This window comes from Malus sylvestris, chromosome 15, assembly GCF_916048215.2.
Source record: "Malus sylvestris chromosome 15, drMalSylv7.2, whole genome shotgun sequence".
Lineage (NCBI taxonomy): Eukaryota > Viridiplantae > Streptophyta > Magnoliopsida > Rosales > Rosaceae > Malus > Malus sylvestris.
Genome location: NC_062274.1, coordinates 23,720,980 through 23,743,249, shown reverse-complemented (window position 1 = coordinate 23,743,249; position 22,270 = coordinate 23,720,980). Strand labels below are relative to the sequence as shown.

General features: G+C 39.3%; 2 protein-coding genes across 4 annotated transcripts; one reads left to right on the top strand and one right to left on the bottom strand.

Moving 5' to 3' along the window:
- The first annotated feature begins 4,072 nt into the window (after positions 1-4,072).
- Positions 4,073-7,753, top strand: LOC126604057 (uncharacterized). Its single transcript, XM_050271129.1, has one exon. It carries the CDS (start codon positions 4,522-4,524, stop codon positions 7,390-7,392), a length of 2,871 nt encoding a protein of 956 aa, XP_050127086.1. The 5' UTR covers positions 4,073-4,521; the 3' UTR covers positions 7,393-7,753.
- A 211-nt stretch (positions 7,754-7,964) lies between these two features.
- LOC126604059 (uncharacterized) lies at positions 7,965-12,529 on the bottom strand. 3 transcript variants are annotated; one of them, XM_050271131.1, is made up of 11 exons: positions 12,026-12,529; positions 11,775-11,953; positions 11,456-11,678; positions 11,222-11,363; positions 10,926-11,126; positions 10,517-10,648; positions 10,278-10,406; positions 9,448-9,866; positions 9,028-9,244; positions 8,465-8,655; positions 7,965-8,400 (listed from the first exon to the last, which is right to left on the bottom strand). In XM_050271131.1, exons 1-11 carry the CDS (start codon positions 12,376-12,378, stop codon positions 8,295-8,297), a joined length of 2,292 nt encoding a protein of 763 aa, XP_050127088.1. In that variant the 5' UTR covers positions 12,379-12,529; the 3' UTR covers positions 7,965-8,294. The 3 variants fall into 3 exon arrangements, with proteins under 3 accessions (XP_050127088.1, XP_050127089.1, XP_050127087.1); XM_050271132.1 differs by having other exon boundaries at positions 7,965-8,383; positions 10,926-11,107; positions 11,222-11,250; positions 12,026-12,527; XM_050271130.1 differs by having other exon boundaries at positions 7,965-8,383; positions 12,026-12,525.
- Between the last annotated feature and the right edge of the window lie 9,741 nt (positions 12,530-22,270).

Sequence of the window (22,270 nt, the reverse complement as noted above, 5' to 3'; positions counted from 1 at the left end):
TACTCATATGATGAAGACACTAAGAATAATCATTTATCTTCGTGAGGGTAAAGATAAATTAATATTTGGTCCAGAAGTACCACATCTTAGTGAAGTATATGCTTTATTGTATTTGGCACAATACATTGAATGAAATAAAGCTTATTTATTAATATCTCCAAGAAATTACAGATATATACATACACATGAGTTAAAACAAACAAACAGGATGAAGCCTTCACAAAGGTTACTCATGTGCAGCCTCAGTACTCGAAAGTACCCCAGAAAGGGGAGGCACTGGAGATTGATCATGTGGCACCCCAGTACTTAGCAAAACACCAGAAGGGGAAGGCATTAGTTGCTTTCGGAATCTAGCAACGAACCTCTGGTGATCACTTTGAATCCGACTTTCGGATTCCTGCAGTTGGTCGAGCTTTCTTTTCATGCTCGTAGAGTAACTATTTGCAAGCACGTGTAACACCCTATTCTCGTTCTTGAGCCCTCTGATCTCTTGTTTAAGACTTGCCACCTCCACCATCAATGATTCAACTTGGCGAGTTTGAGCAAGTAGGCGTTGGCCCATATTGGACACAGAGCCAGCACACTGAACACTGAGAGCCAAGGAGTCTTGAACGACCGACTCTTCAGACCGTTCTGAAAGGATCTTGTTATCCCTTGGAGTGAGAAGATTCCTAGCTACCACAGTAGCGGTTATGTTATTCTTCATCACAGAGTCCCCAACCGTAAGAGGACCATTAGAAGATAAGAAGGACGAGCGCCATATATTATCCTGACGCTGCTTGTCTGTATCACTCCTAAGACTCAAATCTAAGCAAATGTTAGATGGGCAAGTCATTTTTCAGGAATGATGAAGGAAAAACAAAGGTCAAATAAAATTTCAGAAGTGCAAGAAGGTGGAAATTTCTCAGGCAGCAACTTTCTGAGCATACTCTTGAACGCAATTGATGTCTCTATAAAAGAAGAGGCAACAGAGCCGCTTGTTCAAAGATCGAAGCGACACGGCTCTCCGAATTTCAAAAAGCCAGATTTTCCTGAATAAAGTTCGTTGGCATTTTTCAGACGTAATCCCAGCTTTTCAGATGTCGCGTGCAATTTTGTCAAAGATCTCTGACAAAGTTGAAAACGCGTAAATCTTACTGTTCTATTTCCACCACAGTTGCTGACAAGAGTAAAAGCACAGCACCACCACTTGCTATTGAGAAATCTCTATATATGTCGACCTCTGTTCTCCATAACAAGGCAGACCCGCAACACTGCAAGAATACCTAACTCTTTCTCATCTCCGAGAATGCATCTTCAACATAGCATCTCGAAATACTCAGTTTTCTTCCTCTCCGAGAATACCTTTTCAACATGTCACACCAGAGCAAGATTATCACATATCTTCAGGGACCAGAGCAAGATTATCTCATATCATGCAATCTCCCTGTTATTTCCTTTGTCCTTGTCCTTACCTGCAAAGACAAGGATAAAGAAAGCAGTATGTCGGAACCTCCACTCAAACTCCAGGTAAGGAACAGACTGCCTGGAACCTTTCCTGATTGCTTACCTAGTATTGATCTCGAGTAGTCATCTTCAACTGTTGTTGGAGCTGGGTCTCCAGTCACCAAGAAGTGATGAACCATCCAAATGCAAGGGTTTGCATTCCACTTCTGCACCAGGGGACAAATCCTACAAGAGAAGATGCCACATATGCATGGGGGGAAAAGCAGTGAAAATACTACTTAAGCAAGGGGAGCAAGTAAGGAAAGTGAAAATGATACATTGAAGCATGTGGAGACAAGCGCAACAAATACGTGTTGATTCATCCCCGACAAAGCCGAAAATCACTTGCCACGTGAAGCTCTTCACGATACAATTTCATTCAAGATCAAGCCTCGAAAGTCCTTGAAGAAATCACAAGTCCGATTCAAGATCAAGTGTCCACCACACTTGAATCAAATCTGCTCCAGATAAAAGGAGTAAATTCAGACCTTTGGATGCTAGTCTAGCAGAAAGTCCTACAACCCAGTTCAAGAAAAAGCCTGTGGAAAGTTAACAAGTAAAGCACCTCTTTCAGCAACTCTTCTTACTAAGAGACTAAAGCAGAACAATCAACGATCAACCTAAATGATTTGAAATCAGGGGGAGATACTCATCAGGGGGAGCATCCAAAACAGATCAAGATTTTAACGAGTCAATCGAAGACTTGTGGCCATCCAAGGGGGAGTGTTGTAGAAATGGATGTCCACTCAAATAATGGGCAAGTTGCCCTTCCACTATTTAGCATGTGATTTACTTGTATAAAAACAAGCCTTATGAAACACAACAAAGGGATAGATAGATTTGAAGGGTTCACGGGAAAGAAAGAGAGGAAGGAAGGAAGAGGAAGAGAGAGAAGGAAGAGGAAGAGAGAAAATAGAGGAAGATAAGAGGAGATAATAGAGAGAGTTATCTTTGTACTCCTATTATTTCAAATTATAATGAAAGCACCACTGCTGCCCCGAGGACGTACTCCAGTCACACTGACTATAGAGGAACCTCGTAAATTTTGTGTCTTGTTTCATTTATTCCACTGCACCCACAATCGATTTTACAACATTGAGATCTTTGTTTGTCTTTTTGGTATTAAGAGTTGACTAATTAAGATGTTAGATGTCATTTTACGGTAGTGGACAAATATGCCTAATTATTTAACTTATGTTTTTCTATTTTTTTTTCATGAGAATATGCTTATTTAACTTGCTGAAAAAGAGAGCAAGTGGACAATTTGCAGCTGCTTGATTTGCTAATTGTATTTTATAAGATTTTGCATTGCTATTAATTATTTGTGAAACTTATCTGAACATATAGCTTGAAGAAAGCAATTTTACACCAAAGTGAGAGAAGAATCTTGTTGTAATCAAGATACCATCAAAGATTTTATATGATATGTTTTGGGAATGCTTAATAAACGTATAAGTTTTCTTTTGACTTGGGCGATTAGTAAGTGTTTTTTTTTATTTTTTTTTAATTTTTTTTTAATTTTTTTTTAGAGAAGATACGATATTCATTTGTTTAAATAGAATACGTACAACCACGAGGATGGGGTCACTTCGTTATCTGAGTTCCTCAGTACATGTAGTCCATCTTTTAAGGGTGAATCACTTAAATCCTATTGTCAAAGTTTTTATTGTCTTTACCCTTAGCCCACCAAGGTTCGACTGGAGTGGCCTTTATTAATTAATCTCCCAAATTTGAGCATTAACATAACAGTTAGGGCAATGCTTGCAACCTTCTCATTAAGATCTTATTCTATTTTTTCCTTTTTTTTATGACATGTTTGTCGTTTTGCCCCCGAACTTGTATGGAGATGTCAATTTTCCACCTAAACTTTAATTTTAGCCAATTACCTCATGAACTTTTCTAATTAGTCAATTTCTCCCTCGACCTTTAATTACCTCTGAACTTTATAAATAGCCAATTTCCCCATTGATTATAGATTTTAAAATTTTCATCCATTTTGATCGCGTGAACAACACATGAGAATAATGAAAAATTGGAAGAAATTTTTTAAAATATAACACTAGGGGGAAATTAGCTATTTATAAAATTTTAGAGAGGGTAATTAGCTAAAGTTAAAGTTCAGGAAGAAAATTGACTAATTATAAAAATTTAGGGGAATAATTGGCTAAAGTTAAAATTTATAGAAAAAATTGATAGTTCTATACAAATTCGAGAGGCAAACCAATAAACAATTTTTTTTTATCATATAATGTTGCAAAATAATCTGAATCATCCATTTTTAAAGCCAATCTCTGAAAAAAGTAACCGAATCCAAAATAATCTCATCATATTGCAAGAATATGTTGTTGGCAAAAAGTAATTTAAGATTGGAATAAAATAGGGTTGAGGAGCTGTGTAAAATCCATTCAAGCTGCCTAGTTGGACAGAAGTCAGCTTTAGCCAACTGATCATTTGACTTTTCACCATTGACCACAAGGGGAAAGTGGCTCCAAAGGGTCCCACCGCCAACAATTCCAAAACTAAAACGTGACTGTTAATTATCAGGGACAGATTGATTGATTAAAAATTGGAAAGCAAAATGCATAAACAAGTTACAACACACCAGTTGGCATAGGATTTGTGAAAGTCAATGTCCTTTTCTCTCTGTTTGTTAACCAGGGATTAGTGTGGGAAGAAGATTGTAGAGAGAGAGAGAGAGAGAGAGAGAGTTGGCATTGGGGGTTGCCAAATAATCAACACACGAATATGATTTGGTTTTACCAAGAATCTGAGTGAATGAGAGCATTTGGTGTAGAGGTGGTGGTGGGCTTGCTTTCCCATTAAATGTGCTGCTGCACTGGCAGTTGACGTTTGGTGGGGTTTTTTGAGCTGGAAGGAGTTGCTTCACTCGGCCACCGCTTCCTTTCAAGTGGGGGTTTTCCGATCTCTGTAAAGATACCACCTTTCTGAAAATTCAACCCAAATCTCAAAAAATAAAGATTTGGGTTTTCTTAATCTCCCCCAAATCTCAATTCCCAAAAGAGGAATTAGGGTTTCATGCATTTTTCACTATGGAAGCCCCTATCCTACTGCGCTGCTCTGTTCCTGGACAGGAAGAGCAGCACCAGCGGGAAGAAAAGCGGGTCGGATTCGGACTCCGACGCCAAGAGAAACCCGTCAATTCTCCGGAAGATTCAAGAAAACAAGCTCAGAGAGGCTCTGGAGGAAGCTTCGGAAGATGGGTTTCTCTTCAAATCTCAGGACATGGAGTCTGAGGCCATTGCCAACCCGGACGAGGGGATTGGACGGTCCAGATCGCTCGCCAGGCTCCATGCTCAGCGGGAGTTTCTCTGTGCCACTGCCCTTGCTGCTGACCGGATTTTTGAGTCTGAAGACGCCATCCCTGACCTCCATGAAGCATTCACGAAGTTCCTTACCATGTACTCGAATTACCAGTCTTCGGAGAAGATCGATCAGCTGAGGGTAGAGGAGTATGCACATTTGTCTCCAAAGGTATGCCTTGATTACTGCGGTTTCGGGCTTTTTTCGTACCTACAGACACTGCACTATTGGGATTCTTCAACATTTAGCTTGTCTGAGATAACTGCAAATTTGAATAATCATGCACTTTATGGCGGTGCTGAGAAAGGCACTGTGGAACATGATATAAAAACTAGGATTATGGATTATTTAAACATTCCTGAGAGTGAATATGGTCTTGTTTTTACTGTGAGTAGAGGTTCTGCATTTAAATTGTTGGCCGAATCGTACCCTTTTCATACGAACAAGAAATTGTTGACAATGTTCGATTATGAGAGCCAGTCTGTGAATTGGATGGCTCAGAGTGCTAGAGAGAAAGGTGCAAAGGTTCACAGTGCTTGGTTTAAGTGGCCAACATTGAAACTCTGCACCACTGATTTGAGAAAGGAGATTTCGATTAAGAAGAGGAGGAAGAAGGATTCTGCGGCCGGGCTTTTTGTGTTTCCGGTACAGTCTAGGGTTACTGGGGCCAAGTATTCTTACCAGTGGATGGCACTGGCTCAGCAGAACAATTGGCATGTCTTGCTTGATGCAGGGTCGTTGGGTCCAAAGGACATGGATTCACTTGGACTGTCCCTTTTCCGGCCTGATTTTATTATCACATCGTTCTACAAGGTTTTTGGGTTTGATCCAACTGGATTTGGATGTCTTCTGATTAAGAAGTCAGTAGTCGGATGCCTTCAAAATCAGTCAGGGTCAACTGGGTCTGGAATGGTGAAGATTACCCCTGAATACCCATTATATCTTAGTGATTCGATAGATGGTCTGGATAAATTGGCCGGAACTGAGGATCATGAATTAGCTGATGATGGTGAGATAACTACTGAAACTCAGCAGGGAAAGCCGATGCCTGCTTTCTCTGGAGCATACACATCTTCTCAGGTGAGGGATGTATTTGAGACTGAGATGGAGCATGATAACAGCTCTGACAGGGATGGGACGAGCGCCTTATTTGAAGAAGCTGAGAGTGTCTCAGCTGGGGAGGTTATGAAGAGCCCAATCTTCAGTGAAGACGATTCATCTGACAATTCGTATTGGATTGATTTGGGTCAGAGCCCAATGGGTTCCGACCATTCTGGTCAGATAAACAAACATAAGATTGCCTCGCCTCTGCCTCCATTTTGGTTTTCTGGCCAGAAGAATCGTAAGCAAGTTTCCCCAAAACCTGCTTCTAGGCTGTATGGCAGCCCCATATTTGATGATAAAAAGGTAAACTCAGGGCTACACGATGACTGTCATGTGTTATCATTTGACGCCGCTGTCCTATCAATTTCTCAGGAGCTGGACTCTGTGAAGGAGGTCAATGAAGAACAATTTGCAGAAGCAGGTCCCACTTCACGAAATGGTAAAAGGGCTTCTGATCAGTGTAATGGAGAGATCCAAGAAGAATGCGGAACCATTGAACCCTTGTCCAATGGGTCACTGTTGAATTCTGGCACAAATGGATTTTGTCACGAAAATTCATCTTCCACTTCTCAGCATCAGAACCTAGAAAATGGATCAACCGTTGAAAGTTGCAGAGAGATTAGAGGTTGCACCATAAGAAGAGAAACTGAAGGTGAGTTTAGGTTGTTAGGGAGAAGGGAGGGGAGTAAATTTGGAAATGGTAGGTTTTTTGGATTGGAAGAGAACGAGCAACCAAGCCGGGGGAGAAGGGTGTCCTTTAGCACTGAAAAAGACCATGTAAGCCATAATCTTGAAACAGGAGAAATTTCTGTGACTAGTCTGGAGGATGAAGATTCCGCTAGTGATGGGGAATATGGTGATGGGCAAGACTGGGACAGGAGGGAACCTGAGATAATATGTCGGCATCTTGATCATGTCAATACGTTAGGTCTCAATAAAACCACCTCCCGGCTTCGATTTTTGGTCAATTGGCTTGTGACCTCTTTGCTACAACTAAGATTGCCTGGATCAGATGGAGACAAAAGAACAAATCTTGTTCACATCTATGGCCCAAAAATAAAATACGAAAGGGGAGCAGCTGTAGCTTTCAATGTGAAAGACCGGAATAGAGGGCTAATCAATCCAGAAGTTGTACAGAAACTGGCTGAAAAAGAAGGAATCGCGCTTGGCATTGGTTTCCTCAGTCACATACGGATCATGGATGGTCCAAGACAGAAAAATGGAGTTTTGAATCTTCAAGATACTACCCTTTGCCGGCCAATGGAGAATGGCAGAAATGGTAGAAAAAGCGAGTTCGTACGGCTTGAGGTTGTTACAGCTTCTTTGGGATTCCTAACCAACTTTGAGGATGTTTACAAGTTATGGGCTTTTGTAGCAAATTTTCTTAATCCAACCTTTATCAGAGACGGTGGGCTGTCAACTGTCGATGAAGAATCTGAGACGAAATCTGTTACATCTGTCAATGATATTGTTCAAAGTTGAGAAAGAAAATGACCTATTTTACATTGAAACTTATTGGTTACCGCTGTCTGGATATCCGAGCAGACGACTTCCATGCCGAAAGGGTAGAATGGCCTTAGTTCCTGACTTTTCTGTGTGGTTGCATTCTTTTGTTCTTCCACAAATAGCTCATCGATGCAGGTAGATGACTTTGTTAACCTCTGTAATCTCCTCTTTTGCCCTATTATTTTTTTACTGTAGATTTATTTTACTTTGTTTGCTATTTTCTGCTAGAAGGAAAGGGTTGTTGTAGAGTTGGTCTAGCAGAATTAGATTGGAATTGTTCCCATTACTCACTCTGCTCTTGTACAATTCATGGTATAATTGACTTATTGCAAAAGAAGATTCATGGGTTTTACACTCTTTTTCTTTTTCGCATTGTTCTTCTGAACATGTGTGTTAAGTTTCACCCTAGGGACTTGGAAATCCGGCCAACCGAGCTGGCTAATGACGGTTTGGTTTGATCCGATTGTCTTCGGTGTTTTTCCGTAATCTAATTGAACCGAAACCGACGATGGCGTCCGTGGTTAAAATATGTAGAGGACAGCGATACCTTTATCTTACCTTCGATTTCATTAATAAATGTAGAGATAACAACTATGACCACAATAGTTGAAAGCAACTTGTGCCATACAGAATATAACACGTGGATTGGTTATATCACGTGACTGTGTTACAAACCACACTATAGTTTATCGGGGGATGCTCTTCTGGACACTTGTTTCCAGCATCTAGACTCTCGGTTGCTGATCAACAGATTCACTAGGGAGAGGGAAAGGGAAAGCGAAATAGGATCTATGATTCCATCACCTTTATAAGAAATGCAGACTCCAGTGCCGACTCCTTGCACTGGAGGTACCTGTTTTCCTCCACTATATCTGTTGTTAAATTAAGCAGTACCGGACGATTTTGGTCATAAATTGTAAGTTCACGAACCCGCGCGATCCATTTTGCAGATTCCCAAACTCCAAATCTGAAACATGCCACTTTCTGACTTGTGAAAATCCTAAACAGTTGGAAAAGTGAAAATAACAAAGGGTAGATGAAAAATTACCGTGTATTGAAAGATGAGGAGATCATGACAGCTGGATAAAGAACATCCTTCTGGATATTGTCATAAGGAGAATAGTCACGTATAGCATGAAAATCATCAATGTCCCCAGGGTATCCAAACTCTTCATAGTCGGCAGCTGTAAGTGGTAAAATGGGAGAGAGAAGAGTGTTTGTTGCGTCTAAAAATGGAACCTGAAGCACAGAGGAAATGAATTAATTTATAACGATTATACGAAGAAATTCAGCGTGACTATGTATTTATTTACTAAAAAAATAAAGAATGAAATGCCTCCTTACAGACATATGCTTGCAAAATGTCAGTTCCCAATGTATTAGTTTCCTTCAAATTTCAATTACCAATGATCTTTCAATTACCAAATTACAATTGTCAACAGAATATCATGACAATCTCTTCGTGCTGAGAAGCAAAACAAAACTAGACCCCGAATTAGAAACAACTAAGTTTATTTAACCAAAGCAAACCACACTAAAACCGTACAAAAAGAACTAATGGGTAACCTAAAAGACAATTAAAATTAAAAGTGGAAGACGATCCATGTTTACCTTCAAAATTGCAGCCTTAAATAAATATGGGGATTGATTGATGGCTGAAGCAACCACGAGTCCTCCAGCACTATGACCCCATCCAGCAAGCTTGTTTTCATGGACAATTTCTTTGTCAACAAGGAATTTGGCACAGGAGATGTAATCTTTGATGGAATTCATCTTCTTTGTACACCTTCCATCATGGTGCCACTTCTTTCCTCCACCTCCTCCGCCTCTGGAAATATTATCCAAACATGGTTAGTAGGCAATCACAAGGCTATTAGGAAGGAAAACTAATGTGACTTTTGCAGTGCATCAGATGCAAACTACACCCCTACCTCCACAGAAAAATTTTAGTTAAAAATCTACCAAGTTTATTCGGTATGACTGAAACTAAGCCTGGAATAACTTAGAAATGGTATTCAACACAAACCAGACCTAATGTCAGCATACGCAATGGTCCAACCACGATCAAGAAGGCTTTTCAACTCACTCCGCCACCGCTTGTCCAGAAGCTCACCATAAGCTCCATGGACATGAAGCAATCCAGGGTTCTGATCCTCTTTCTTGTTTTTACGGGAGTATACAACAGTCAATGGAACCAAAACTCCATCATAAGAAGATACATTATATTGTTCACAAGCATAAAACTCAGAAAGATCATTCCACAACTGAGCATCATCAGAGTTGGCATCAGTTATAAAATTCAAAGGTTTTGAATTTATGGTCTCCTCGTTGATGCTTTCTATGGAAGTTGTTCCATACAAAACCCGTGTTCTTTCATGAAGAATATTCTGCTGTTGAATGATATTCCACTTTCCATTTGACAGGTCATAATCAACCACAGCATCCGGCATCTGCGAAAGTTAAGAAGATTGGGTTCATAATTTGGACTTTGGACATGGAACACAAATGGATAGATGATTCCAAACACATGTGCACAATGGTAATGAAACCTCATACTCTCCTTTTGGTGCTAACCAGAGTCGTACAAATTCAGTAACCATAAAACAGAATGATGTCTATTGTGAAAACCTTGAACTTCAAATACATTGCAAATTCTAAACCAAACCGGGTAGACAATCAAAATTTTGAGATTAGTTGTTTGGCATAAGGATTAATTTACAGAACCCATTAAAAAAAGGGAGCTCATATTACAGTCGTGACATTTTAACAACTTTGTTTCTATGATGGAAACACATTATGAAAGCATAAATCTATGGAAGAATCCTGCCAGTCTTTAGAAGTGATCATTGTAACTCACGTACCACAGGTGATGATATTGTAAAGCGCATCACTGATGAATGGTAATCATAATTTGGTCCAGGTGATATTTGCGAAACATATTTTGGAAGGGGCAGGAATTGTGGGTGAAGCTCTTTTAGATGCACTGCCCCCTGATACAGCATGAGGTAAAAAAAAAATGAGAATAACAATAGTCAAGAGCATATTTCAAATTCTTTCACATTGAAATTATTGTTAACAATGCATGATGCAGTTGACCTACCTTACCAGCAGGCAAAGGTAAAGTGACTGAACAAAGTTTAAAGTTTCGCCCTTCCTTTAAAATAACTACTAAGTGTGTATGACTGAAATCAAAATCCTCAAAAATCCAGTCCTTGTCATTGGCGAATACGTTCTGCGGTAAATAAGAAAGTAAATTATTGCCTGGGTTTAACTATCCACATTAAACAAGAAATATCACTCAGATAAAACAGATAATCGAACTGAAATGCTCATACTCGATGCTGGAAAAAAAGCTACTAATCAAAATGTCATGTTAATAACAAAGAGAACTGATATAGGGCTTATCACAAGGAAATAATCACAAACATTCAAAAGCAGAAAGCTTTGAAATAGAAAAACGAAAGATTGATTTAAAAAAAAAAAACATAATGTAAAGTTAAACCACAGACCTCCCATATTCTTGGACTTGAAGAAGAATCTAGAGGACTACGAAGAAGAAAATGGTAATCGGTTGACTGGCCCTCTTTTGAAGCATCAGTAAACAGATAAAGATATCCTTGATGATGCTCAAGTATGCCATGGGCTATACCTTCACACTCCCAAACCAAGTTCATCCCGGACAATGGATCAGCTGCATTTATCAAAAACACCTAAAAAGAGGTCACAATTACTAATTACTATATCACTTGAACTAAAATTGATGCTTTAGCCTATTACCAATATAAAGTCATCTTCAAAACAATACCTTGGAAGACGTCGTGGAAAAAGTATGCACTGTCACAAACTGGAAATTTTTAGTATGTCGGATGTTAACATAAACATTTTCATCTGGTTCTTCCAGAATCAAAACATCATCATCGGTTGATCCAATCGTGCTACAATATATCCTGATTGATCAAAAAGGCTAGAATTACCAGCATTTTCACTCCGGTACAACAAAATAGCACACGTAAATAGTAGAAATTCGCAAATTACTGACCTATAAGGCCGCTTGTTTTCATCAGTGACAACATAAAGCAATGCCTGCCCGTCTTTGGCCCAAGCCAAATTCGAAACACGCTCTGCTTTCGGCTTACTACACAATGCACCAGAATTCAAATTCCTAACAGATAATCTAAACAAGTCACTCTCCTTATCATACATTGTGTAAGCTATAAACCGATGATCCGGCGATACTTCCGATAACTCTTCGTAAGCATAACCTACACAAAATTCAACTCAAACTAAATTTCCAAACAAAAAAAAATAATAATAAAACCCAGCTTTTAACAAAAATTAGTAAAAGATTAGCAATTTACCGCCATATCTTTGTGATTCCTGATTGTAATCAATGAGCTTCTGTTCGATCCTTTTTCCCGAAGTGAAATCGAATCCGGAAGACGGCGATTTGTGTGAAATGAACTCGTCGTTTAAACTCGCTAGTCTCCGGCAGAGCACTGGAAATTGTTTCCCCTCCTCCACGCGCCGGTAGTACAACCTGCAAACGTCTGATTCTCAAGCCGGAAACCCAGAAAATGGACGAAATTGATTTGATAATTACTGTTCATACCAGGGGCCCCAGCGAAGGGGAGGGGTGGCGAGGTCGGAGGCGATGCGAGAGGCCATCTCGGACTGGAGCTTGCTCAGGAGGCGGTCGGTGCCGGACATGACGGCCTCCGTGTACTTCTCCTCTTGCTCCATGTACATATCCAGGTGCCGCATCGCCACCTTGTCGTTGAGCTTCGACATCCAGTTGTACGGGTCCTCCCACGTGTGGTCGTGGAAGGTGAAGCTCTCGGGCTTCTGCGGCGGCCGTGGCGGTCTCGGTTGCGCTGAGGGGGTCGGTGCCGGCTTCTGGGCCTTGTGGTGGGCCCACCGCAGACGGCGGAAATGGTGGCGGAGGGGTTTTAGGAGGTGGCGCATGTCGGGGGTATGTTGTTGATGGGTTTACGCTCGGGGTTTTATGTGAAGCCAAATTACAAAAATGGGTCTTGTAGTTTGAGTGTTTGTCGTTTGACCATGGGTCTATTGTAAGTTCCGATTTATAACCTTTGGGCGTAAACGTGGGAGAATAAAACGTGAGTTTGGCCGGCAGATTGATGGATTGCTTTGGTGTCCCCCGGTCCACTTGTGTTTTTAAACACTCTGTTTTCTATATAAATTGGATTCCTGTTTTCTACACATAAGCCATGAATTTGTAATTGTGTTAAAGTTGAGGGACCATTACTCTAATTGGGTTAAAGTTGAGAGATCATTGCTCAAATTGAGTTAAAGTTGATGAATCATTTCTTCAATTGAGTTAAAGTTAAAGGACAATTGCTACAATTTTTCTCATTTAGGTTTCTATATTTGCCTCTTTATTCAGATGGAAGTTTAACTTGAGTTGACGAAAAAAGGACCACAATGCACGTTTTGATGAGTTAAGAGGCCAATGGGTATAGATTTTAAGTTAAATGACCATTACTCCAATTAGATTATAGTTGAGGGACCATTGCTACAATTTCCTTTATATAAAAAATATCATGGATTTATAAATTCATTAAAATCTTTAAAATCACAATTGAATACAAAAAGGGTAACTTATCATTCTTAACCTTCAACGTTGTTTGGCTAATAAATGTCAAATGTTGATGTGATGGGCTAATGTGCCAATGTCAAATTTTCTCATTTTTCAATTCGTTTGTTTGTTTTTTTTAATAAATGATATTATCTACACTAAAGAAGCAAAAAGTTTAAGTTAAGCTTTACATTGGACTAGCAATAAGAGCAAGTCCACCAGAGGCCTAATGTGCCAGCACCCAGTCAAAAAACCAGGCTGGGGTTCAGTCAATCCACTCCAGCCCAGCACATTGGCTGGCACCCAGCCCAAGCCAGTCCACAAACCAGGGAAAAATGTGCTGAGCTAGAGACCAGCCTACATGACGTCAGGCTAACGTCGTGGTCATCAAATCGGTGAGATGAAAACGACCGCCTGAGCATGCCCATTACCTCCATGTCTTGGGGCAAGGTGTCAATTTCTTCCACAACCCAAAAGCGCACAATTTGATACCAACAACAAAAACAACAAATCCCAACACCCAGAACCCAAGATTTACATAATTTGTAGGAAAAATCACAGGGAAAAAAATTAAAAAGAAAAAAAAGGGACTGGAAGAAGAATATCGAAAAGGAGGGGCGTGAGAGAGAAAGAGAGAGCCTTAGCGAGAATGATTGGCCATGCAGTAGTTTGGAGCCAAAGGATTCAAGTCGGGACCAAGGACGCGAAGATTCTCAATCTCAAAGATGACGACGGCGGAGACGATGGAAGGGGATGAGATTATATTCATATTTGATGCAAAACGGCGACAATTTGTGCTCGTTTTTGGGGGAAGAACAAGGATGCCAATATGGTGTGGGATTCCTAATCGATTTTGTGGCCAGAGGAGAAGGAATTGGGGTTGGATTGGGAGAGGGCTTGGAGGTGGAGGAGAAACTTGAAAAAACCAAACCTTACAAGGAAGCAGGAGGAATAGTTGATTTGATGATCGGATCGACAAAAATTAAAAATAAAATTATTATTTTTTATTATTTTATAATAAAAAATAATAATATTTTAATAAAATTGACTAGGCTATTTTTTGTTAGGGGTGAAGATGCCTTGGCCTATTACTGTTCATTGGAGTCTATTACTGTTCACTGGAGTGGATAAATGGGCTGGGTGCTGGCACAAAGTCCTCAGGGGTGGACTTGCTCTAAGATGATTCAAATTCGCTTTTGGTGAGAATCGAGCTTAAGACCTTTCACTTATAATTGAATAGAAAGACAAATTCATTTGTTTTTCTTTTTATTATAAATGATACTTGTAAGACCCATTTTTAAAAAGACATCAATTAAAATAATTTTCAAAATTTATAATTGGTACATTATTGAGACCCACCACTATAAAATAATTAAATAATTAATCCACGTATGATGGATATATCGGTTGAAACTTCTTTTAATTACGTGATATTCCATTTATGATTTGACATATCTTTTGGAGATGGTTTTATGAGTTGTAGAACTTTGATTGAGGTCCGTTTACTTTTGCATGTGTCATATTATTTAACATTTATTTAAGTCCATGTAAGTTTGTTACTTATTTTAATAATCATTAGTTAGTATTTAAGAGCATTTCCACCCTTAATATAAATGCACCAGCACCTAGCGCATTTATCCACTCAATGAACAGTGATAGACCCCAATAAACAGTAATAGGCCAAATGCATCTCCACCCCTAAAACTAAATAGCCTAGTCAATTTTATTAAAATATTATTAATTTATATTATAAAATAATAAAAATTAATAATTTGACAGATTGTACATCAAAGCACGCCAACCCACCACCACCTTTATCATTATCACCGCCACCATCCTCTTTGCAGATTGTACAGCAAAGATCATTACTTTAAGCCTTTCTAAGACAACCCAATTCGAATCATTGCATAAATTCCTAAAAAATTAACAAAAACATTGAAAGACACTGTGTGTGGGCGTGAACTGTGGACTCACTGAGGCTGGGCTTCAGCACCGACAAGAACAGCTTGAGATGCAGAGGCTGAGGCGGCAGCTTCTGGCGGTGGTTGTAGCATTGGAAACTGGACTTCTTCGGTCCCCAATTGAGGAACTTCAGAGTGAAGTGGCATGGCTTCTAGAGCTTGAGATGCAGAGCTCAGTACGGCTGGTTTAGGATCGAGGACAGGGATGACGATAACGATAACACCATAGGTGAGATTCTAGCAGCTCATGCCTTCAGTTCCGGCTCCACCCTTGCCGTTATCTTCGTCGTCGCAGTCGAGCCCAACATCTCATTCTCTGCTGGGACCTGGCGTAAAAAAATGATTTCAAATCATGACGTCAACCTGGCGCCAGATGGTCCAGTCCCAAGGTCTATCAATTTTGGGCTGGCCTGGAGACCAACTTGGGCTGGGTGCCAGGCAATCTGCCGGGCTGGAGAAACTTAACTAGGTGCCGGGCCATTTTTATGGCTGTGTGTCGACCTATCCCACCCTTGGTGGAAGTGCTCTAACATAGGGTGCGAAGTTTTAGTAGTCTTGATTTACACCATAAAACAGTCCTTTAGTCTCACTTTATGCCATGAAATTGTTTGTCTCACTTTGTCCTATGAAACTGCCTTTTTGTCTTATTTAGCCTCAGTTCACCCCATTTTCATTCATCCTGTCAAATAAACATTAAATTAAATGATAGTATGGACCTTTTATTTTTGACACAATTTTTTGCCTCCAATTTGTTTGCTAAAACAATCTCAATTTCCATTTTCGATGACTCTAATTCAAACTCCCTTCTATCTCTCTTGAAGATTGATACAGAGCTGCTTGGATTCAATGAGTGGCTTGAATTAGATTTTAAAACACAACCTATTATTTGCATTTGAAACCCAAACCATTATTTGCTTTTGAAACCCAAACAATTATTTGCTTTTACCAACGGCTGCAACTACTCTACAATAATCCGCAAGAGAGACAGAGAGGGTTTGAATTAGAGTTTCGATGAAATTGGGATTACTTTTTTTTGTTTGTTTGTTTGTTCAAGGGTCATTTCATTACCAACAAGTAAGTTTACAGAAAATGAGGTAAAAAACAAAACCAAAGAAATTGGAGCCCAGAAAAAAGAAAAAGGCAAGAAACCCTAGCAACTTCTTCAATCTTCCTACAACTGCTGCCGCCAGAAGCCGATGAACCAAAGAGGAGACTAGAGCCTCAACAAATGATCTGTAGAAGATGGAATTGTGGCATCCAACCGGAACTAGCAATAAGCGTCATCTTCAAGCGATCAAAGGATGAGTCAAACATGACTTTCGAACGATTCGACCCATCACTGTAAACGTGAAATCCATAAATGTGAGAAGGGCTAAAAGGGGCACTAGCATCAAATGAAAACAAGAAGACATAAAAAGAAGTAAGCCCAAAAGTAAAAACATCCGAAAAAACCTTAGTCCTCATTAAGTAGAACCAGCCCAACGCTGTATGTCTTCGGCCATCACCCATCGGAATAGCTACCGTGGAGCAACCAAAACCATAGTGGATATGCAAAGACCAAGGCACAGCAAAATCAACCCAAAAATGGCAAGCAGACCCTAAGCAAAAATCTAATCTTAAAGTACAACAATCGAAATTCCAAATTAGGTCCAAAACTTTAAGATCTAATTTTTGGGTAAGAAAGAAGGAAAATGGTGCAAAAGAAAATGGTTGAAATTAACTGATGTGTAGGTTGGTGATGGAGAAATGGAAGGGGTGGGGTTGAGGGAAAGGGGTTGCAAGATGGGGACTATGGTATGAAAAGGAGGCAGAAAGTAAAATGTAAAATTCCAAGCCGCCAACTCTCAAAATGACAATCAGATGGAGAAGTTGAAGGTCGGAGGGAATAACTCTCACAGAGGAGAGAGAAACCCCCTAGACGGAGGGAATAGCTCTCACAGGGAAGAGAAATCAATTAGGAAATTGGGGTTACTTTAGTATGCAAGTTGGAGGCAAAAAGTTGTATAAAAAACAAAATGTCCATAGTATCCTTTAATTTAACATATATTTGACGGAATGGAAGAAAATGGGATGAATTGAAACTAAATGAGACAAAAATGACAGTTTCATGGGGTAAAGTGAGACGAAACCAGTTTCAAAAGATGAAGTCAGAGTAAGTGATCGTTTTAGGAGGCAAATAAACTAATAAGCCTATTCCGATTTGATTTCAAAATCAATCAACTCTTTTTTTTTTTCTGGTATTCAACTCTCTCTATCTCCCATCTCCTTCTCTCCATATATTCTTAAGTCGTTCTGCTCTAAATCATTTCAAAGTCTGGTAGCAGACAAATAAACTTCATAGCCATTTAAATGCCTAAAGTTGTTCGTTTTCTTTTCGGTAAGAACATCCACGAACTAATCTTTTTCTTTTTCTTTTTATTTTGCTCAATCCAATATTTTGACATTTTTTTCTATATTTTCAGTTGGCCTTTTTTTAAGGTAATAAAACATGGGGTAAATTACAAAAAACTACCTCAACTATTGAGCCAATTACAGTTTCATACCTCATATTTAAAACATTTCAATGTCATACCTCAACTTATAAATTTATTGCAATGTCAGACATCCGTTAACTTTTCTGTCAAATTGACCGTTAAATGCTGACGTGGCTTGAGACGCGGCCCACTTCCTATTAAAAAAATTAATTAAATATTAAAAACTAAAAAATAAAATCATTTAATAATTTTTTTTAAATGGGGGACCCAAACCTACAAACCGACCCCCCTTTCTTCCTCATCCACCCGTATCCCCTACCCCTAACCTTCCTTCACCACCAAAACCAGAACCCTACCGTGACTCTCCCTCGTCCTCATCCTCCCTACTCGATCGTCTTCTCCACCCAGCCACCTCTGCCAAATTCCAGTCAAGTTTTCCCACTTCTGCAACTCTCCAAAAACCCTTAAATGCCCCTAAAATCCTAAACTAATTACTTCCTCCTCCAACTCTTTTCTTCTTCTCTTATGGGCTTTGAGAACTGGGGCTCCGACGAAGCCAACCTTCTCTCGTCGTCGCTATCCTCTTTGCTGATCGTCTTCGCTGCCACCTCCGCCACCACTATCGCAATAACCCCAATCGACGCCAATCCCTTTTTCACGCCCTCACTGTATTGCGATCTTCGAAACCCTAGCTTGGCCCTCGACAACTCCACGTACATCGACCTGTATCGAGAGCCCTGTCAAGAGCTCTAACAACTCGAGCTCGTACTTTCTCTCGCGATCTCCGTCTTCCTCCTTCGAGTACCTCAAAATCATGGTCTAACATTTTTGGGATTTTGACTTGGGCAATCTCGCCTTTGAGGACAGTGAAGGTGCAACAGTAGGGATTAGAAGGGAATGTGGTAGAGGAGGAGGAGGATGAGGAGGAGGAGAAGAGGATGGGGAGGGGGAGAGAAGGGGGGATGAGGAAGAATAAAATAGTTGGAGGACACAGGTGATGAAGGAAGGTTGGGGGTAAGGGACACAGGTGGATGAGGAAGAAGGGAATGGGTTTGTAAGGGTGGGTCCCCTATTTAAAAAAAAAATTAAATGATTTTATTTTTTAGTCTTTAATATTTAATTAATTTTGAATAGGAATTGGGCCTTGCCTCAAGCCAAGTCAGTATTTAACGGTCAATTTGACGGAAAAGTTAACGGAGGTCTGACGTTGCAACAAATTTATAAGTTGAGGTATAACATTGAAATGTTTTAAACATAAGGTATGAAATTGTGATTGCCCAATAGTTGAGGTAGTTTTTGTAATTTACCCTAAAGCATTTGTTGACTAAAAATTGTTTCTTGTAATTTTAATGTGCTATTTTAAGTTTTATAAAATGAAGTTGTTGACCCTAAAAACTACCAAGCCTACATGGTGCGCAGGTCGAGTAGTAAGCTAACTATGTCTTTTGGTTGTGTGCGGGGCGTGCCAACTTGTCGGTCGGGGAGTAAAATATGTTGATGTGGCATTGGGCACACTACTGACTTCTTGAGCTTGCGACTGCAGCCAAGGAAGGAACACTTCTCGGCCTTCGGGTTCTAGAGCCTGAAGACAAGGCTGCTAGTTCTGCGAAGTTCACAAATCATCGGCACTAGGTTCGGTCACGGTGATTATATTCATGAGAGTATAAGCATGCCGAACTGGCACCAGACTATATGGACACAAATACTCGAAAGAGATGTATGTCTTGATGGTAAATGTGGTTCGACCGTCAAAATGTTGAATTCTAAAGTGTACTTGTGAATATCCAATCATAAAACAACTTGGCGTTCAATGTGCCGAGCCTAGTAACCTGTAACACCTTACTTCGTCGAGAAGGCTAATAAGATGACCTCTACCAATAAGGACTTGAAAATCCTTGTCGCCCGAGACTTGGATAAATAACCAGTCGGTTTCCAAGCAGTGTTGTTTATCCAAACTGAAGGTGCTCCTTGATCGGCTGATTCTACGGCTCCAGTGCTGTTTATCCAAACTGAAGATGTCACCGGTTGCATTCACAGTGCTGTTTATCTAAACTGAAGATGTGTTGGTGAGAAGAAAGAAGGAGAGAATAAAATCTCAAAGGTTGTTGAGAAACTTTGTGTGTTGAATTGGAGAGGTTTTGAACGATACACCGAGTCCTGTATTTATAAGGTTGGATATCTGCTTGGCACGGCCTGATGGTGTTTGTAGAGTCTAATAAACAATCCAACAATAGGGAACATCATCCTGTATTCAAACTTTATCTCAAGTTATGCCCGTCATATCTCTCTGCCATCCACTTTCTCCAAGATAATTCGAGGCATATATCTCCCAATTTCTTAAAGATAATGTTGAAAATTTCAAAACTATAAAGCCTTCCACGTGATTAAAGCTTCAAAACTTTCCTGGAACCTCATGCACCAATGAAATCGCATCATCTCAGACTTAGACCCACACGTTTGCATGCAACCTCATCCTTTGACTATTTATTCTCATCTTTATTTCTTTATTCTTTTATCTGACAAACATTCAATTTGCATGCACATTGTTGTTTTGATCAAATAGGAAAATAAAAGAATATTCTTTCATTCCTTACCAATTCTTATCTCTTCAAAACCCACATCGCCATTCCAATTATCTTTTGGTAATCATTAGATATCACAATTACCGAGATAACCTGCATGCATGGTTTGGTTCCGAGCAAATTATGCCCTTATCAACCTTTGCCATCTTTATCTCCTTTTCTAACTGCTAATTATCTTATGCAAAATAGTCTTTTAACCCGCCATGTTAGCTTTCAAACCAATCATCATGTAAGTGTAGCAATTCTAACTGAAAATGATCTCCTTTGCTTCCAACAATATATTTCATAAGATAATTACTACGAAAATCCAATTGTAATATCTAGAAAAATATGAAATCCAACAGTTTAGAACCTGCTCATTCAATGACCTCGATTGCTTGGGCCGATATTGTAAAATCAGGTCCAAACACAAGGTTAATTGTTGGTATGAGAATATATTAATACTAATATGCTAAGGTATGAAAAACTAAATGACTATGATATAAAACTAAAAATGAATAAAGTTTTAATTAAGAAATATTGGTGCCTAGGGACCGCATCCAAAGTCCCTAGTTATGAATATTCTTTGTTTGAAACCTTGTTGGTTTTCAATTTTTGATCGAAGTCCCTGAAATTAATGACACACCCCGATCTTAGAATCAAGGCGTGCTGGCCGTCACGCCTTGATTCTAGGATCGGGGTGTGTCAGTTTGGTATCAGAGCCTAACCCTGGCCGTGGTGTGCTGACGAGGATGTCGGGCCCCTAAGGGGGGTGGATTGTAAGATCCCACATCGCCTAGGGGAGTGATCCTTAAATGTATATTCCCATCCATACCTAGCACGAGGCCTTTTGGGAGCTCAGTGGCTTCGAGTTCCGTAGGAACTCTGAAGTTAAGCGAGAAGGAGGCCAGAGCACTCCTAGGATGGGTGACCCATTGGGAAGTTGCTTGTGAGTTCCCAAAAACAAAACCGTGAGGACGTGGTAAGCCCAAAGCGGACAATATCGTGCTATGGTGGTGGAGCTGGCCCGGGAAGTGGTCCGCCCCGGGCCGGGATGTGACATTAATGTGATAATTTATTTCTATGTACGTTACTATATTTTTTAAATTAAAAATTAAAAATTTTAGTTGTTTATATAAATGAGATTTGAAATAAAAAATCATAATTTGTGGGATTAAAAATATTAAAATATAAATATACTATTGTCACATCCCGGCCCGGGCCCCCATCACATCCCGGGCTCGACTCCGCCGTAACATGATATTGTCCGCTATGGGCCCCGACCATGCCCTCACTGTTTTGTTTCTGGAATTGCTCTTGCGTGAACTCGCTTAATTTCGGAGTTCCGACGGAACCCGAAGCCAGTGAGCTCCCAAAATGCCTCATGCTAAATGAAGGTGGGAATGTACATATAAGGCTTAGAGGATCCACTCCCCTGGGCGATGTGGGATGTTACAACTATTGTGTGTGTGTGTGTGTGTGTGTGTATAAACATGGGTACATTCATCAAAATTAACCAAAAAATTATTGTATCAATATATGGGTACATTCTTCAAAATCACAACAAAGAAAAGATATTAGGCTTAATAACATTAGTAAATTTCTTCGATTAAACTTGACATTGATACATTTTAAAATCAAAGAAAAAAGAATGTACCCATATAAGTTTAAAAATGGATTAGAAAAAAATTGAATAGATTTTATATAAAAGAGGGGGTACATTTTACATATAACAAATTGGTATATTTAAGAATGAGTACATTTTAAGATTAAAAATTTGAAAAAATTACATGAATGGGTACATATAATTAGCCTGGGTACATTTGGCAAAAATAAAAAATGGGTACAAATAAATTAAAAAAAAATATATGGGTACAAATACAAATAAAACTTTAAAAAAATATGGGCACAAAATGAAATTAATATATGAGTACAAATTAAAACTGAAAAGAAAATTGGTACAAATTAAAAAAGGGTTGCAAATTAAAAATGGGTACAAACTAAAACTAAAAATATATGATAAAAAATTTAGTCATAAATATAAATATACTAATTGTAACATTTTTAACATTAAATGAATATATTTTGAAATAAAAAATATTTTATTATTGAAATAATTAATGTTGTTATTAATACCTAAGGACCTTGATAAAAAATTGAAAATGAACAAGATTTTAATCAATGAAGTAGGAAAAGGAAGAATGAGAACCTAATTTTTCATTTAAAGCTACAGCTTCACGCTATACCACTACAAGTGTTGCA

Bases quoted from the DNA above. Each gene is read 5' to 3' on its own strand.
- LOC126604057 (XM_050271129.1), top strand. From the start codon at position 4,522: ATGCATTTTTCACTATGGAAGCCCCTATCCTACTGCGCTGCTCTGTTC.
- LOC126604059 (XM_050271130.1), bottom strand. From the start codon at position 12,378: ATGCGCCACCTCCTAAAACCCCTCCGCCACCATTTCCGCCGTCTGCGG. The intron at 11,127-11,221 runs GTATTGTTTTGA...ACCTCTTTTTAG, and splicing joins TTTCCACGACGTCTTCCAAG to GTGTTTTTGATAAATGCAGC. The intron at 8,656-9,027 runs GTAAACATGGAT...TCTGTGCTTCAG, and splicing joins TTAAGGCTGCAATTTTGAAG to GTTCCATTTTTAGACGCAAC.